Source organism: Tyto alba, unplaced genomic scaffold (genome assembly GCF_018691265.1).
Source record: "Tyto alba isolate M040663 unplaced genomic scaffold, T.alba_DEE_v4.0 Super-Scaffold_7, whole genome shotgun sequence".
Lineage (NCBI taxonomy): Eukaryota > Metazoa > Chordata > Aves > Strigiformes > Tytonidae > Tyto > Tyto alba.
This window is the reverse complement of record NW_024881328.1, coordinates 27,902,962-27,918,349: the sequence shown is the minus strand read 5'-3', so window position 1 is coordinate 27,918,349 and position 15,388 is coordinate 27,902,962. Positions and strand designations below refer to the sequence as shown.

The following is a 15,388-nucleotide window of genomic DNA, read 5'->3' as shown; positions in this document are numbered from 1 at the left end:
CAAGAACAAGTCCTTAGGCATTGCAGGCTTTGATTCTACTGTTTGAAGGAAGTGTTTTGGTTCTAAGCATCAAGTTTTTAAAGATAACATTTTAACACAAGTACTACCTGCAGAGTGAAGCCTGGAGTCTTCTCCAGCCAAGATTCCTTTTTACATTGAGATGCTTTCTTGAGAAAGGACTCCCATATCAGACTGAAGCAAAGGCTAGACAGCTCTTACCAAGATGGATCCAAACCAAAGTTGTTGTATACAATATTCACCTATCAAAATAATATATTAATAAAAGAAAAAGCTTTATGAGAGATAGTGATTCCTATCCTACCCTTGTCTTCTACTGTAAGACCAACTGCAAGCGATAAGTGATGTGGGACACCTCTTTGTTGCAAGTATACACCTGGGCCAGCAACTTAACAGGGAGGAAGATCCCTTTGTTGTCTTTTACATTATAAACACCCCTTTGGGCCATTATAACTGTGCCCATCCACCCCTCAAAAAAGACAATAGCATCCAGATTTTCTTTGTGATGCCAGGTCAAGCTTCCAACTTCCAGATCTATCCTAGTTAATTTGGGATGTTTAGCCATTGATTAAACAACTTTGTAACACACACTTTGTTCATCTCTGAACACTGAATGAAGGGACTGGTTTTGTATTTGAGTATCTGCTGTTCCACTGAGTGCACAAGAGAATGAGCAAGGCCTCTACAACTCAAGTTTTACAATATTGCCATCTTAATCTTTTAACTGCACTTTGATGTTATCTGGACAACTATTTTCAGAAAACCTTAGACTTCATTGCTGTTACTTTGCTGTAAAACCTCATGTTGCAATAAAACCTAATGTTGCAATGCTGCTGCAAAATATTCCTATAAAATTAGGCCAGGTTGTAAATATTCATATTTGAATTGCTGAATTATGATATTGGAAAGTTCTTGGAAAGATGTCTAACTAGGACAACTCTTAGTCAACAGTGCCTTCAAACAGATGTAGCTTGCCAGGCAGAAAGAACGTTTATAGAAATCAGTGTTTGAAAGAGAGCCTAGTGATTCTGCAGCATGCAAAGTATTTCTGTCCCAAATGTCATTTGCAATTTGAGAACACATCAGTACCATGAAAATGTTTTATTTAACTTGTTGGGTTTTTTTCCTGTTGCCTGGTTAACCCTATAGAACCTTACTCAATAACAAATCGAAGTTTGCTTCTCAAGCTAATGGTTTCCAGAGTATGCCCATTGTAATGCCTCTTTTAGCTTTGCTGTATCTTCTAACAAGTAACCTGAGTTGGAGTCAATTTGATACAATTCTATATCAAATTTCTGTGTGGTTTTTGCAGTTTGGCATGAGATTTGAAGTTCTTGTGCTTTCATTGTGTCTTAAGGAACTGATACTGACTCCCAAATCTTGCGAAGAATTGCTGCCTTCCTTGTTCACTTCTGAAAGATGTACTGAAGCAAATGTTTCAGAAATCTGGGTTTTAGAAACTCCTTTTCATGATTCCTGTTATTGAAGTCATACATTTTGTATCTTTTATAGGCATCTAGAAAACAGCCATATTTCAGCATTTGCCAAAAAATTTGGCTGATCAGTTTATGCTTCTCCACAAGCACTTAGAGAGATTCCAGTGAATAAGACATATTCAGGGTTGCAGTTAAAGAAATAAAATTATCCATGTATTTTCCAAAAGTTACTGTCTATCTTATGAAACAAGATCAAGCCACCTCAGATCAATGTGTTAGAAAGTTAGATATCACAGATGGCACACAGTCTATTAACCTTCCCAAGAGATTAAATCCCAGATGATACAACTGAAATATATAACTGAAGCTTGCATTTATGAAGTCTTCATCTTTATAAAGATTTAAGAATCCAAGTCCCGGGGAATACATCTTGTAAAGAACTTTTGAGTCATCGATCATCTTCCCACCATCTCTTTTCTCCTCCCACGTACCTGTATTGCTCAAGCTAAAGGAAAAAATGTCTTTACTGTCAATAAGTGCATTGTGAGACTCCCTTTCCTACTCATTTTTTAATCCATAATTGTTTTAAAAAATAGTTTGAACCAGAGCTCATGAGATGTTGAAAGGAATCTATTTACTTATAAGCAATGTATAATACTGGAAAAGATCTCTTCTATGGAGAGATCTTTTCCAATAAGTGTTACACCTGCATGGCATAGTATCTTACAGGAGGGAAGCAGGTTCCAGCTCTTTGCAGTCTTGCAGACCTCCAGATACCTGCTTTTCCCTCTCCCTTTGAGAAAAAACACTTCTTTAGCTAAATAAGTTCTTTGATTTGAATACTAATCTGAATTTTGACTGTACAGCTACTGTCTCTAGAATACTTGCTCTCATATAGCATCATAAGAAGTTCCTGTGTATCCCACAGCTATTGTTTGTAAGGAATGCTCTTCTACTTATAAATGCACTGTATAGTAACTGTTTTGGTTACTAAAAAAGCTGATATTTGAAAAGGCATCTTAAAGAAAAAGTTTATGCTTAGATTTAATTACTAATAATTTCTGGGTTTCTATTCTATTTGATATGTTGAAAACATTGTGAAAGCCAGAACTGGCTGTGGCCTGGTTTCTTGTGACACACAATACGATGAAGGTCATCGTTTCCATTTTTAGAACTGCTTACAGTACATTCTCATTCCTTGGTTGTGACCTTTTTTAATCTATACTGCTTCACCAACAGCCAGTACTTGTTGTTCCTCAGCAGTGTTATTTTGTTGCTGAATGACCTACTTCATTATTCTCACATTGCTCATGAATCTTGACTGTTTCCTATCTTCTTTGAAAGAAGTAGTACTATTTGCAACTTTTACTACTTCTGGCAGCTTATATATCTTACATCCATTCATACACATGTATGTGCATATAGGGGTGCATAAGGATGAGATCATTAGTACAGAAGCTTGCTTCTACACTGAAAAAGTCTGAAATATGTGTGGAAATGCTTGACTGGCATTTGACTTAATCAGTCCTATGACTGCGGGAGTTAATTATCATATGATTTTTCTGCCCCCTTTTTTAGATGGAGTAAATTTTCTCCTCAAGGATGATTTATCATTCAAGAAATAGTACTTGAAAGATAAAATAACAGAGGTTATTTTACAAACCGAGCAATACAGAACAGCCTCAGTTAGCAAGAGGTATAAAAGTGCACAAAACTCTAGGGTCTGCATTATTTTGTATACATGACCTATATTACCTTTTGTTCTGTGTAACTGTATACTAGCCTTATGCACCCTTTTTTTGCATTAGGACAAAGTATGATAAAATTTAGAACAGAAAAGTGTCCCATGGGCCTAATTTTAGTGTTAATGTACACTGGTAAAATATAGTCAATGCTGATGTACCTAGAATTTATTATGAACTGTACATATTGTTCAGTAAAAGACAAGTTATAACCTTAACTTCATATTAAGTTTTTAGATTAATTTGACAAGTGCCATGTATGGGCTAGCAGATTAGATACTATTCAAAACAGCTACAAAGTATATCAAGTAATTATCTTAATAACTTCTTAAATTTTTGGCTGCCAGTATTTACTTTGCTAGTGACCATGAGGATGTTAACTTGGTCTGAGAGAAATCATAGTAAGTACAAGGAGTTATTTTATTGTATAATACTGAAGTGTTATGGATATATAGTTACCTGGAATAAGACAAGAGTACAATTTACTTAAGTTGAAGGTAATGCAAAACATTTCCAATACTGTAGTGTTTTATCTGAATTAGGCTACTACAGAAAATTTGACTAAGATTTGGTTTTCGTTTACCAGCACTGGCTCACAGAACTGGAAATTTTAGCAATGATCTTTGCAGCTGCCGTCCATGATTATGAACATACTGGGACCACAAACAATTTCCATATTCAGACAAGGTAAGCAAAAGGTCTCTTAAGTATCATATCTGGAGTTTATTTTTTATTGTTCTGAACTGTTTCATACCTCTTACCAATAGAGCCAGGAAGTAGCCAGGTCATTCCTGATTTTACAAATTGCTTCCTTGGCTTCTGTACAGTTGATGGGACTGCTCACATGAACAGATACAGTATGGAAAAGTAGGGAGTTAGCTCCACACCATTTGAAATCATTGCATTTTGGAGCTGATATGTCAAGAGAGATTTCAAAAAGATTCAGAACACACACTTGAAAACCCGTCACCACTCTATTTGCTCACTTAAATTCAGATACTTTTGACTCAAAAATGTCTTCCACGGTGCCCTCAGAAAAATTCCACTTCACTTTCAGCAATGTGTCTTCACTTACTTCAGGTGCTACATTTTGTTTCAAGTTGTGCATTAAATTTATGGAGTCCTAGCACAGAGGGAGAAACCTTCACGTACAGCTTTAGAAATGCCTACCACGAGTCTTCTCCTAGTATGTTTTGACAGCATCTGCCATATATACAAAGAAGAAATCCAGTTTGAAAGTCAGACTAACTGTATTTTCATGCAGGTGCAGTGTGTCATCCTAGCCTCTGGTCCAGAATAACAGCATATACCTCTCTCAAAATATTTTCAGCTTATCAAAGGAAAATCACTGACCAATCCATTACTGGATGAGAAATGGCACACGATAGTTAACCTAGAACAAAGCATATTAATGTTCTCTCACACTAGGCTATACTTTGGTTTTAGTATCCTCAGTTGAGGAGTCTGTTTTACCTGCTCTTAAAAAAAAAATTCAGCAAAGCACTGGCATATTCTAATAAAACAGCTCTGTGCTAGAAATACTACTACTTTGAACAGAATCATCCTTGCACTCACCTATACAGATGAAGTGCCCATTTAAATTAAATCCCTAACATACTGTGCCCTGACATGTGTTCTTCAATAACGAACGAGTTCTAGATCTGCAGCTAAAATAAAAACATAATTCTTTTCTCCCTCAGCATATTCTGGCTAAAAATAAACTTCAGTTGGCAGTTTCAAATTTATATTACTTTTCTATTTTTGTCAATATTTTGCTCTGAAGTATTGCAAAACTGGAAAATTAATTAAGCTGTTTGCCTTTCTATTTTACTTGAGCATACTTGCAAACAGGTATTTGTTTTGTGATGGAGCTCATAATTCCCTCCTAGAGGAACCTGACCATGCTGTGGCATCCCAGGACCATGATTCCAGGCTTCTTTTGCCTGAGAAAACCTGATAAAATGGCTGTCATAGTCATAGCAAATCTTAGCATTGTTTAAAACTAGCCACAAGTAGCTATGTGGATCAAAATGTGCTTCATAAATATTTGTGATTGGCAAATCACAGATTTTTCCATGATTTTAGTAGGATTATGGATGTAAACATATTCATTATTTAGGTAGGGTATCGTTTGTTCCCTCTAAATAAAGTTTCCAATCCTATTTTAACTTTTTAGATTTCTCGATACCATACCGTACACGAGTGATTACACTGAATATATATTATTGCTCAACAGAAAAAGAGGTTGACTTTACCTTATAATAGCATAGTAAGCTGCACTCCTAAATCATCACACCTTTCTTCTAGTACAGACTTTTCAGTTGACCAATCTCAAATATTCAGGAATAGTTTTATCAGAACAGAAGTGAGCAGAGGGGAGAACTGAAATTGCTTAGTGAGTCAGATCAGGTCTTGGGGAAACAAATTCCCCAGGAATTAATGACACTTGAAGGTAAGTATGATAAATTCATACTTCATCAAAATTTGTGAAGATTTATATGTAATTTTGGTATTGTAGGGTAGTCTTTAATTAAGAGGGAAAGGATACTGTCAAGGGTGCTAGTGTTATGGTAAGTGTGTGGCCTTAAGAAACATTTGAACGCAATTAAATTTCATCTTAGCATCTCTTCTATACCATTGTTATGAGGCTCAAGGTTTGGCTGCTTTTCTGACAAAATGTGGCATCTGTTTAAAACATTATTATTTAAAGCTCCTTCTGATTATGAGTGACATGGGCACATCTCTCTCAAAACAGGGGTAGTAACTTCTTAATATGCATGCTATGTGTGGAGCCCCCTCTGTTGGTGAACGCATTGCATTTTAAATGATGATATTGCCAAAGTAGTAGAGTAGCCGAGTTAGAGCATTTCTGTTGCTCTATGATCCTATCTACAGTCGAGAAGCTCAAAGATCTCCTCACAAATTTTTGTTACAGTTATATGATATAAATAAAACATTACATATTTAAAAACATGACTTTCCTGCAAACAGCGGTATTATACAATGCTATAATGATAATTTTTGATGCATTTAGGATGGAAATGTTCGGAACAAATAAATATGGTTTGATATATATAGTCAATAGTTCTCATAGTGAATACACAGTCATACCTTCCCCAGTGCCATCATCAGGATGCTATTGTAAATTCTGCCTGTTTTTTTTAACACTAGGTCAGATGTTGCAATATTGTACAATGATCGTTCTGTTCTTGAAAATCATCATGTAAGTGCTGCTTATAGACTCATGCAAGAAGAAGAGATGAACATCCTGGCAAATTTAACCAAAGATGACTGGAGGTAAGACCTACTGTGACATTCAGACTCAATTCCAGTATTTAAAAGTAACAAAGAACACCAGGCCTTCTCTGTGGAGTCTGCTTTAAGCATTCAGATTACTTCATCACTGGAGACCACCATAAATGAGTATAATTTAGGAATCCCTGCAGCAACATTCAGTTGCTCCAGCTGACAGAAATCTGGCTGCCAGCTGGTACATTGCATCCTAGTCATTCCCTTTTGTTATGTCACTGGGGAAAAGAGTGATAGAATGGAAACTCCTGTGAAAGAAAGTATTTCCCAGTGGAAAGAGGAGCCTGTGGTTTCCAAGTGTGTGATGTTTATGCATACTGCTCTGGTGGGCTGCAACAGAATAAATAGAGGAGTGTGATAGACTTCACATTTACGAAGCACACTCTTTACATAGATTCCTCAGTCTGGTCTTCCCACAGTTCTTTTTCCAGTCTGGTTGTGGACCCTTTGCTCTAACTTCTATTGCATTTGATTTTGTGGTTTTTGAACCTGTGTTAAACTACGACATTCCTTTGGAAGTTGCTCAATCACATACTGGGTGTGTTTGTATTTGCTTTTCAGTCTCCTCTCACTGTAACTCAGGATTTCTTGGAGGATCTTATTTTAGTTTTGCAAATTTTGTTTGTATAGAGTGGCTGCACAGATCCAGTCCACTATTATATGCAGCCATTTTGAAGTTGGTGGGATTTGGCAACCAGAGAAAGTAGAATTTATGGTCTCTTGTTGTGACTATTCACAACAATATTAACTTAGAAGAAATGTATGAACTGACTAAGAAGCTCAAGCAACTAAACTAGGACACTCAGTTCTATGCTTTGTCACTTAGCTAGGCAATTACCGTCTGCACTTTCAAACAAGCCAGTATATTCCAAAGTGCAGTCTGAGAACCTGCACAACCTGCTGAAGTGTGATACTTTAATTTAGAGGGTCGGTCATGGAAATGATGCTTTCCTGATATTAATTTCTAATATCCAGAAATTCCTGTTACTCTGTCATCAGATACAGTTGTTCATTGGTGCAGTGACAGACCTGTTAGCCACTTACAAGAAGCTCTTCAGTTTTCTAATTATTACTAGTGTGGACTTCTTGGATCTATAGTGAAATTCACGCTGTTAGACTAACAGTTTTGAATTTTGCACTGAATCAAATTGGCAGTGAAATAAAATGATAATTTGTTCAACTTTTTAGTGTACTTCCTGGCACTGATTAATTTCTTGACTACTGCCAGATCTGTTTTCTTGAGTTGCAGCGATTTCAATTTTTAAAAATTTAACATCGGTGCCTATTTAAACTGTGGTTCTGCTAATTATTTCAGCAAGATGAAGCGAGATGACTGAGAATGACTTTATGGTATTACATTTTCTTTTCTACATGTTAACTTTAAGAAGATAAATGCACTAATAAACTGTCAGCTTCAATTAATTTTAAAACATAGGCTTTGGGTCTGAGCTGGGAAGCTGCCAGCATTCTGATGAGGCTGTCCTTTGTGCATAACGCATGTGACATTCATAGTAATTTCTCACTATTTTCTCAACTGTGAAAATATATCGCAGTCTTCCCTATTATCTTGTTTCTCTTAGTGCCCCTAAAAAACTAAAGAGGGATCCCTTTTTTGTCCCCCTGTCTCCTTTGATTTACCAGGCTTCTAGTGTTCTAGCACCCCATGTGTTACATCAGGTTATATGTGGTCAGGTGGTTTTAATGTGTCAGACCATTCCAATTATAAGGCACACAATGGTATTTTGCCTGATTATATAAAAAAGACTGACAAAACAATGTGCATTATATTCGGGTCTGGGGCCCCCAACATAAGAAGGACATGAACCTGCTCAAGTGGGTTCAGAGGAGGCCACAAAAATGATCAGGGGGCTGGAGCACCTCCCCTATAAGGACAGGCTGAATGAGTTGGGGTTGTTCAGCCTGGAGAAGAGAAGGCTCTGGGGAGACCTGATAGCGGCCTTCCAATGCTTAAAGGGGGCTACTGGAAAGATGGGGAGGGAATCTATCAGGGAGGGTAGGGATAGGACAAGGGAGGAATGGTTTTAAACTGAAAGAGGGTAGATTTAGATTAGATGTAAGGAAGAAACTCTTTACTGTGCGGATGGTGAGACACTGGCCCAGGGTGCCCAGAGCAGCTGTGACTGCCCCCTCCCTGGAAGGGTTCAAGGCCAGGTTGGACGGGGCTGGGAGCAACCTGGTCTGGTGGAAGGTGTCCCTGCCCATGGCAGGGGGGTTGGAACTGGATGATCTTTAAGGTCCCTTCCAAACCAAACCATTCTATGATTCTGTGATATACAATGCATAATGAACAGGTTTTCTTTCACAAATTCCACTGGGATTCTTCTGTCTGAGGAAAGCAGGAGTCCTGCAACTTGTGAAATGAACCTTATGTCTTCAGTTCAGAATTTGCTTTTGCTCATCTTAGCAGGTTCCTACATTTTTTTCATTAGTTTCCAAGTGACTATATGTCTTTGTCATGGACAAATCCAAGTAAAGCTAGTTTCTGTTTATTGGTGAACTACTTTTCCAATAAATTAATGTGCCACTCCTTGTCTCTTGTTTATTACAGCATTATTCATGTAATTTTTTCCCATCATCTTGCATCTATTCTTTTACAGTATCCTATCCATAGGATGTGGATATAGGAGTGTTAAGAAAGAATGACAGCGCAGGATATGACAGTTTACTTAAGAAAAATGGACATTATATACTCAAAACCAGTAATTTTCCAATTGTGGGCCCAAAAACCCCGCCATGTGCTGTATGTGAATACTGTTACTACTTCCTGTCATAGAGCTAAAGATGACAACATCTATGTATCTTTCTGCCTTAGTAGCATGAGCAGTGCTAACTGTATTATCCTGATGCCTGTAGCTGTGGACTGCTTAATGAAGTGGACAGAGATTTCTGTCCAGGAATTACCCATGAGACCATCTGAGATCTCCTTCATTGTGGAAGCTGAGATGGTCTTTTTTTTCCCTGGGAAGTGATTTGGGAATGCTTTAAGTCCAAGAGTAATCTTCTGTGCAGTGTTAGTAGACTTACCATTTGTAGCTCTAGTAGAGCTTTATTTAACGTTTCCCCATCAGTTCTCAATTTTCCATCCCTCTGTTGATGATGGATGGTAGCACAGGCAGGAAACAACTGCAGACTGTAGGTGGAGAGCCTCTCTTTTGCTGTTAAGCAGCTTTTTTGTGGCCTGAAATCTTCAGAAGTGTGTGAGGAGAACAGTGCTATATTGTTTGATCCTTATTCAGGTGATGGAGGTAAGAATTAGGGTCTGTCTGGCACCACAAGAGTGTGAGTAAACTGAAAGCAGCGTTTTGCTTCTCTGTGTATCTTGTGTAGTAGGGGTGAGCTTATTTCTGATTAGTTTTAAAAGTTGAAACATGTCAAGTTCCTAGGAAAATCTCCTATAGAAAGGGGAACTGATAATTATGTCAGTCTTACAAACAACAGTGTTTAACAGTGCAGAGCCCTCAGTTTTCACGTGGTGTTAGCTGTTCTTTTTTATTTTTTTTTTTTTTTTAAATGGGTTTGGCTGTTTTTGAAGGGTGCAGTTTCAAAGCAATGTAGAGGAGGAGCAGTTGGGATGCAAACTAATTGATCTCTTATTATGAGGTCAGATAAGGTAAGGCATTTTCTAAGCACAGGTTGGTATGGCTGCATATTATTGAGTAGAGGTGAGAGAACTGAGTCTATCTAGTTACATCAAAGCAAATCAGGAATGAATACACAAAAATCAATAAGGAATATCAGTTTAAATATGCAATTAATTTGGCTCAAAAGCAATCTTGGTAGTTTTTATAGCAAACTATTCTAACAGCCCTAAAGAAAACTGCAATTTACCTCTTTAAAACATAGTCCTTTGAAAAAAATGGCATTGTTAAGTAAATCAAACATGAATACAATATGAAAGATCAGTGAGAATGACTAAAGTAGGATTCTACTGTTGTAATTCATACTTAGACATCCTTAAGATTGGAGGTGTGCTCATGAAGATATATGCTACATAATCAAAGATTTAATGTCGTGAATTGTCCCCAGTATACATATAAGCAACACTTGCACATAAATCCTCCTAGGCCATTAAAAAAGCATGTAAATAGAGACCAAATAGACTCCCACATGGTCTATATACAATCTTTTTACATCAAGGAAACAGAATTTTCCAAATCAGTAATTATTGTTGACAAAATAAATGTACTTTCATATGCAATCAGAACTAATGCACTTTCTTACATGATTCATGTTTTACTGTTTTCGTATTCATTTAATGGAAAGCTGATGGACAAGCCAACATCTCTGACCATAATACCAAGATATAGATAAACTATGAATCCCAAACTTACTCTGATTCATGAAATAGGCATTAAGGTATTTTTGAGATGAAGAGTAGTTTGTTATAATGTTCATGTGTTGGTATAATGTTGATAGTGTTTCAGATGTTATACCTCTTGCTCTTCTGAGTGTTTCCACAGTCTTCTTCCTAGGTTTAGTGTTATGCCTGCTCTGCACTAATACGAGGGCGGTAATAAAAGACACAAATGCATCCTTTTGTGTGGTGGTAAGCCAAGAGACCAACTGGTTTTTTGAAAAGTCTACTGCTAGAAAAATAAGGAAAGACTTATAATGGGTGACAGAACTGCATGTAATTTTAGTTTATACACTAGAAAAGAGGAATTACAAAACAGTGTGACTCTGAAATAATGATTGTCTTCACAGAATTCTTTTAGGATACCATGTTCAAGTTGTTAATAATTTATTTAAATGCTTTTTAAAATGTAATAAAACCTGTGATGTTGTTTAGAAAGTTATAAATTAACAAGTACTGCTTAGACAAATGTAGCATACATAGAATAAATTAATTGTAATCAGTATTCTTTTTTTTTTTTAAATTATTCTTAGGGAGTTGCGTAGCTTGGTCATTGAGATGGTCTTGTCTACAGATATGTCAGGTCATTTTCAACAAATTAAAACGATGCGACATACTCTACAGCAGACAGAGGGGTAGGTCATTTTGCATTCTGTTCATTATCTATAGTCTTTCAATGAGCTCATGTACAAGAAAAGAATTTAAATAGTTGCTTTTGTTTTGAGATAATTGGAGCATGTCTTGAATTAACAGGGTAGACAAAGCCAAAGCCATGTCTTTGATTCTACATGCAGCAGACATAAGCCATCCAGCAAAATCCTGGGAACTGCACTACCGGTGGACCATGGCCCTGATGGAAGAATTTTTTCGACAGGTGCCATTTTAAAAATATTTTAATAAATTTAGTTTAAGAAGCAATGATTACACAATTAAATTTTTTCATAAGTCTACCAGCAAGGATGCTGTTGGTTGTGATTGACAAGCATAGTCAGTAGTATATATATGCCTCACTCTTCATAAATTCCACTGACATTAAGTCAACTTCTATGTGTGCGAATAAGATGAAATTGTTGTAACTCTATATCTGTTTCAGCTGATACCAGGATTCTGAGTGTTGTAGCATTTTTCTTCTTTCAATTATAATATAACTTGTCAAGTTATTTTCATTCCGTAGACAGAGATTTATATATGCTTTGAGTTAAAAAGAAGCACTATCAGGGTAGGATGAGGAACTTGAAAATAGGAAGAATTCATGTTCAGCAGAGAAGGCAAAAAGTTGTCTCCATTTCACATTTCAGAAAGCCCTTCTATTTCTTCTATTTCTTTTCCTTGCCAGTACTTGCGGTACCTATGCCACATAGATCTGAAGGTTCTTGCTTGGTTCCTAGAGGTTCTTTATAAAAATTCTCAATAAGGAGCATCAGGACATCCTTGACTCTGGGCTTTGCACTGGGGAGACAGATTGGAGAGCTGGTGCCGTAATCTAAATAATGAATGGACTGAGTTTTGTGGAAATACTGACTAGAGCCATGAGTTTGTGTTTGCTTCTGTAAATGGAAATCATGAGAATTTTGAACTTGAGAGGAAGAAGGAAGAGCAGATTATCCCAGACATATATTACTTGAAAAGGTCAAAAATGACCAACTGTAAAAACATTTTAGACACAGAGGGACTGACTAGACAGAGCCCGTGGGACCGTGAGGCAATGTGTCCAGTCAAGTTGATGTAGCATTAGCAATAAACAGTACCATATTGGTCATTCAGTGCATAGAATCAGCTAATGTTTTAGTTATTCCTTTATCCTTTCATTGGAAGAAGTAACTGGATCCCAAAGAAGCTGGCTAAAGGCTTGGGAAGTCATTTAGCAGTAGAATCAAATCACCATGTATGCATGCCTACAACTCAGCAGTATAAAATTTGAAAGTCTTTCAGGCTGCAGAGGAGTGTGCAAGGAACTGAATCTCTCTTTATATATACTAAGAACAGTGTATGTGGAGTAGTTCCAACACATTTAAAGTGTGATAAAGTAACTGTACATATATACATGCACTGAGTAGTGCAGACACAGTAGGTCTCCTGCTTCCTAGATGCCCTGGTCTGTTGATCTGAAAGTGTGCAGTGGAAATCTCTGGGATTTCCAAATCTGTGTCAGCCAAGATAAAGAAGTCCAAATGTATACAAAACCCACTAATTCCTCCTCTTTTCTTTAAAGATAGTAATTCAGCTACTTCTACTGCCTTGCAGGAAAAAGCAGCAGAGTCTGAAACTGCCAATGCAAAAACAATGCTTTAAGAGACAGCTTTCAAAGTAGTGAGCACCAGCAAAAAAATGAACATTCACCTAGACAAAAAACTTTGTTAACTGAAGCTAACAGTTAAAATATGTGCCAGTGTTAACTTCAGGGAAAAAGCCAAACAACGCTTTAAGTTTAAAAACAACAACTACAGAAAGGGTGTTACAATGCCAAGGAAAATCTGAGCTACTTGTTTAAAATAGAAATACACCCACCCATCTCAGAACCTTAAAAATAAAGAAATACATAGTTCAAGTCACTCGAAGAAGCATCACAGTTCCTATAGCATTCTGCTCTCAGGCTGAATAGATGCAAAAGCACAAAGAGAGAATATGTGCAGTGAGTTCAGCACCTGGGCAAAGAAATTTTTTTACTGTTTTGATCTTTATCTTGATTTTAAATCTCATGACATTCTAATGATCAATTTAAATATCAGTGCTGTGTCCATTATTACAATTTACAATAGACTTAGACTTATATGACATTTAAGTATTAATTACGTATTATATTAATTGCAAAGTAACTCGTAATTGGGGTAAAGAGCTACTTGAAAACATAAAAAACTCAAACTGATTCTTTGCTAGTGTGGAATTTTCTCTTTTTTAATACGTAGTTAAGGGAAGATTACAAAATGAATATTGCTTAAAAATCTTGTATTCAACAATGGCTGAAATTGTTAAAACTTTCCCCGTTTATATTATATCACAATCTGGCTCCTGCATTTACATGGAGATGCCAGTAGCACTGCTCCTAGTAGCAAGTGTTCGTGTGTTCTTCTACACTCTGAAGTCAAATTATGAACACTTGGGTGTAAAATTAAGGCCATAGTGATAAAACTCTACGCTTCCACATGAAACACAATCTGCGAGCTACATCTGTTCCTGTGTCTGAAGTGGTTTTATTGGTATTATAGTTCTAAACTTTCCCCAAATCTGGTTCAACAATAGATGATAAAAAGACTAAAGAAGGTTGAATCTGCCCCCTTCATCCATCAGCTTCTGATGAGACTTTTGGGAAAATGGTATGTTCATGTACTGCTCCTCATGAAACAGTATTCTCCATGACTAATGTAATATGCAGTCATTTTACTTGAAAGACTAAGTTTTCCTATATCTATAATGTCAGTGCTTCCAGGGGCCACATTTGTCAAGCAACACAAGTTATAGTCTCATTTGAAAGATGTCTCTTCAGGTTTTTTTGTGCCACTAGACTTTCTTTTTGAAATTTTGAAAGTCAGTTGGTCTACCATGTTGAAAATGGAGATAATGGAGATAATACCCCCTGTATTTTAAGACAGTTAGGACAAAAAGACTCTTAGGTGTTGAAATATTTTCAGAACTAGGTTGTACAACTCATCTTTGTAATGAAATTGAGCTTGTGCTTTTTTATGACTTCAGCAGCAGAGACATGCCTGCTAGTGAGAATGAGTTCATTCAAATCATGCCCTTGACCTGTGTAAATCTACTGAAGAAATTTTACATGTTGGATAAACCAATGAAATAGAAGGAAACACTTAGCGTTTGACATCCTGTCACAAAAGTGTCTAAATATCTCAAATCCCATTACATCTGGGCTCAGCAGGATTAAACTGTGAATATTGAAGGACTTCATCTATGTTAAATCTCATTGGCAGATGCCTTCCTCTTGAGAAGAATTTACTTGCAATAAGTTTCTTTATATAAAAATTGTCAAATGTAAGTCAGAATTTTAAATTTTACTTTTCCTGAAAATTTAAAAATAAATATCAAGAGGGGTTTTTGCCTGTGGTTGTTTTTATTTAGGAATATAACTGAACAAAGTAATCTGTTGAATAAATACTAAGAATGTTCAGATTCCTTTGTCTCTCTCTCACCCTCTATGAAATATGTGCTTATAATATTAAATATTGTTGTTTGCAGGGAGACAAGGAGGCTGCTTTAGGTCTTCAATTTTCCCCACTCTGTGATCGCAAGTCTACTTTGGTAGCTCAGTCCCAAATAGGTAATGACAAGCTCTGTTTTTCTTTTTCTTGTATGTGTAGGAACATATAAAATCATGTGGACATTCCTTATATCCATTTTGAATTTTACATGTTCCAAATGCCATTATATAGAAGGTATTTCTTTGTACCTGTCTGTTCACCAAACTCATATGCTCTTACAGCAGAAATGCTTACAGCTGGTCTCAAAAAACGTGAAGTAATTTCAACATATGTGATACCAAGGAAGGGTAGGAG

General features: G+C 36.6%; 1 protein-coding gene across 6 annotated transcripts in view; it reads left to right on the top strand.

The window, feature by feature from the left end:
- The window catches only part of PDE1A (phosphodiesterase 1A), a 227,886-nt gene that overhangs the window by 186,241 nt on the left and 26,257 nt on the right, over window positions 1–15,388 (top strand). For all 6 annotated transcript variants that reach the window (XM_033010956.2, XM_033010954.2, XM_033010955.2 and 3 more), the window contains 5 exons: window positions 3,783–3,883; window positions 6,368–6,493; window positions 11,414–11,515; window positions 11,634–11,754; window positions 15,072–15,153. In XM_033010956.2, coding sequence (XP_032866847.1) covers window positions 3,783–3,883; window positions 6,368–6,493; window positions 11,414–11,515; window positions 11,634–11,754; window positions 15,072–15,153 — 532 coding nt within the window. The remainder of the gene's footprint in view (window positions 1–3,782; window positions 3,884–6,367; window positions 6,494–11,413; window positions 11,516–11,633; window positions 11,755–15,071; window positions 15,154–15,388) is intronic.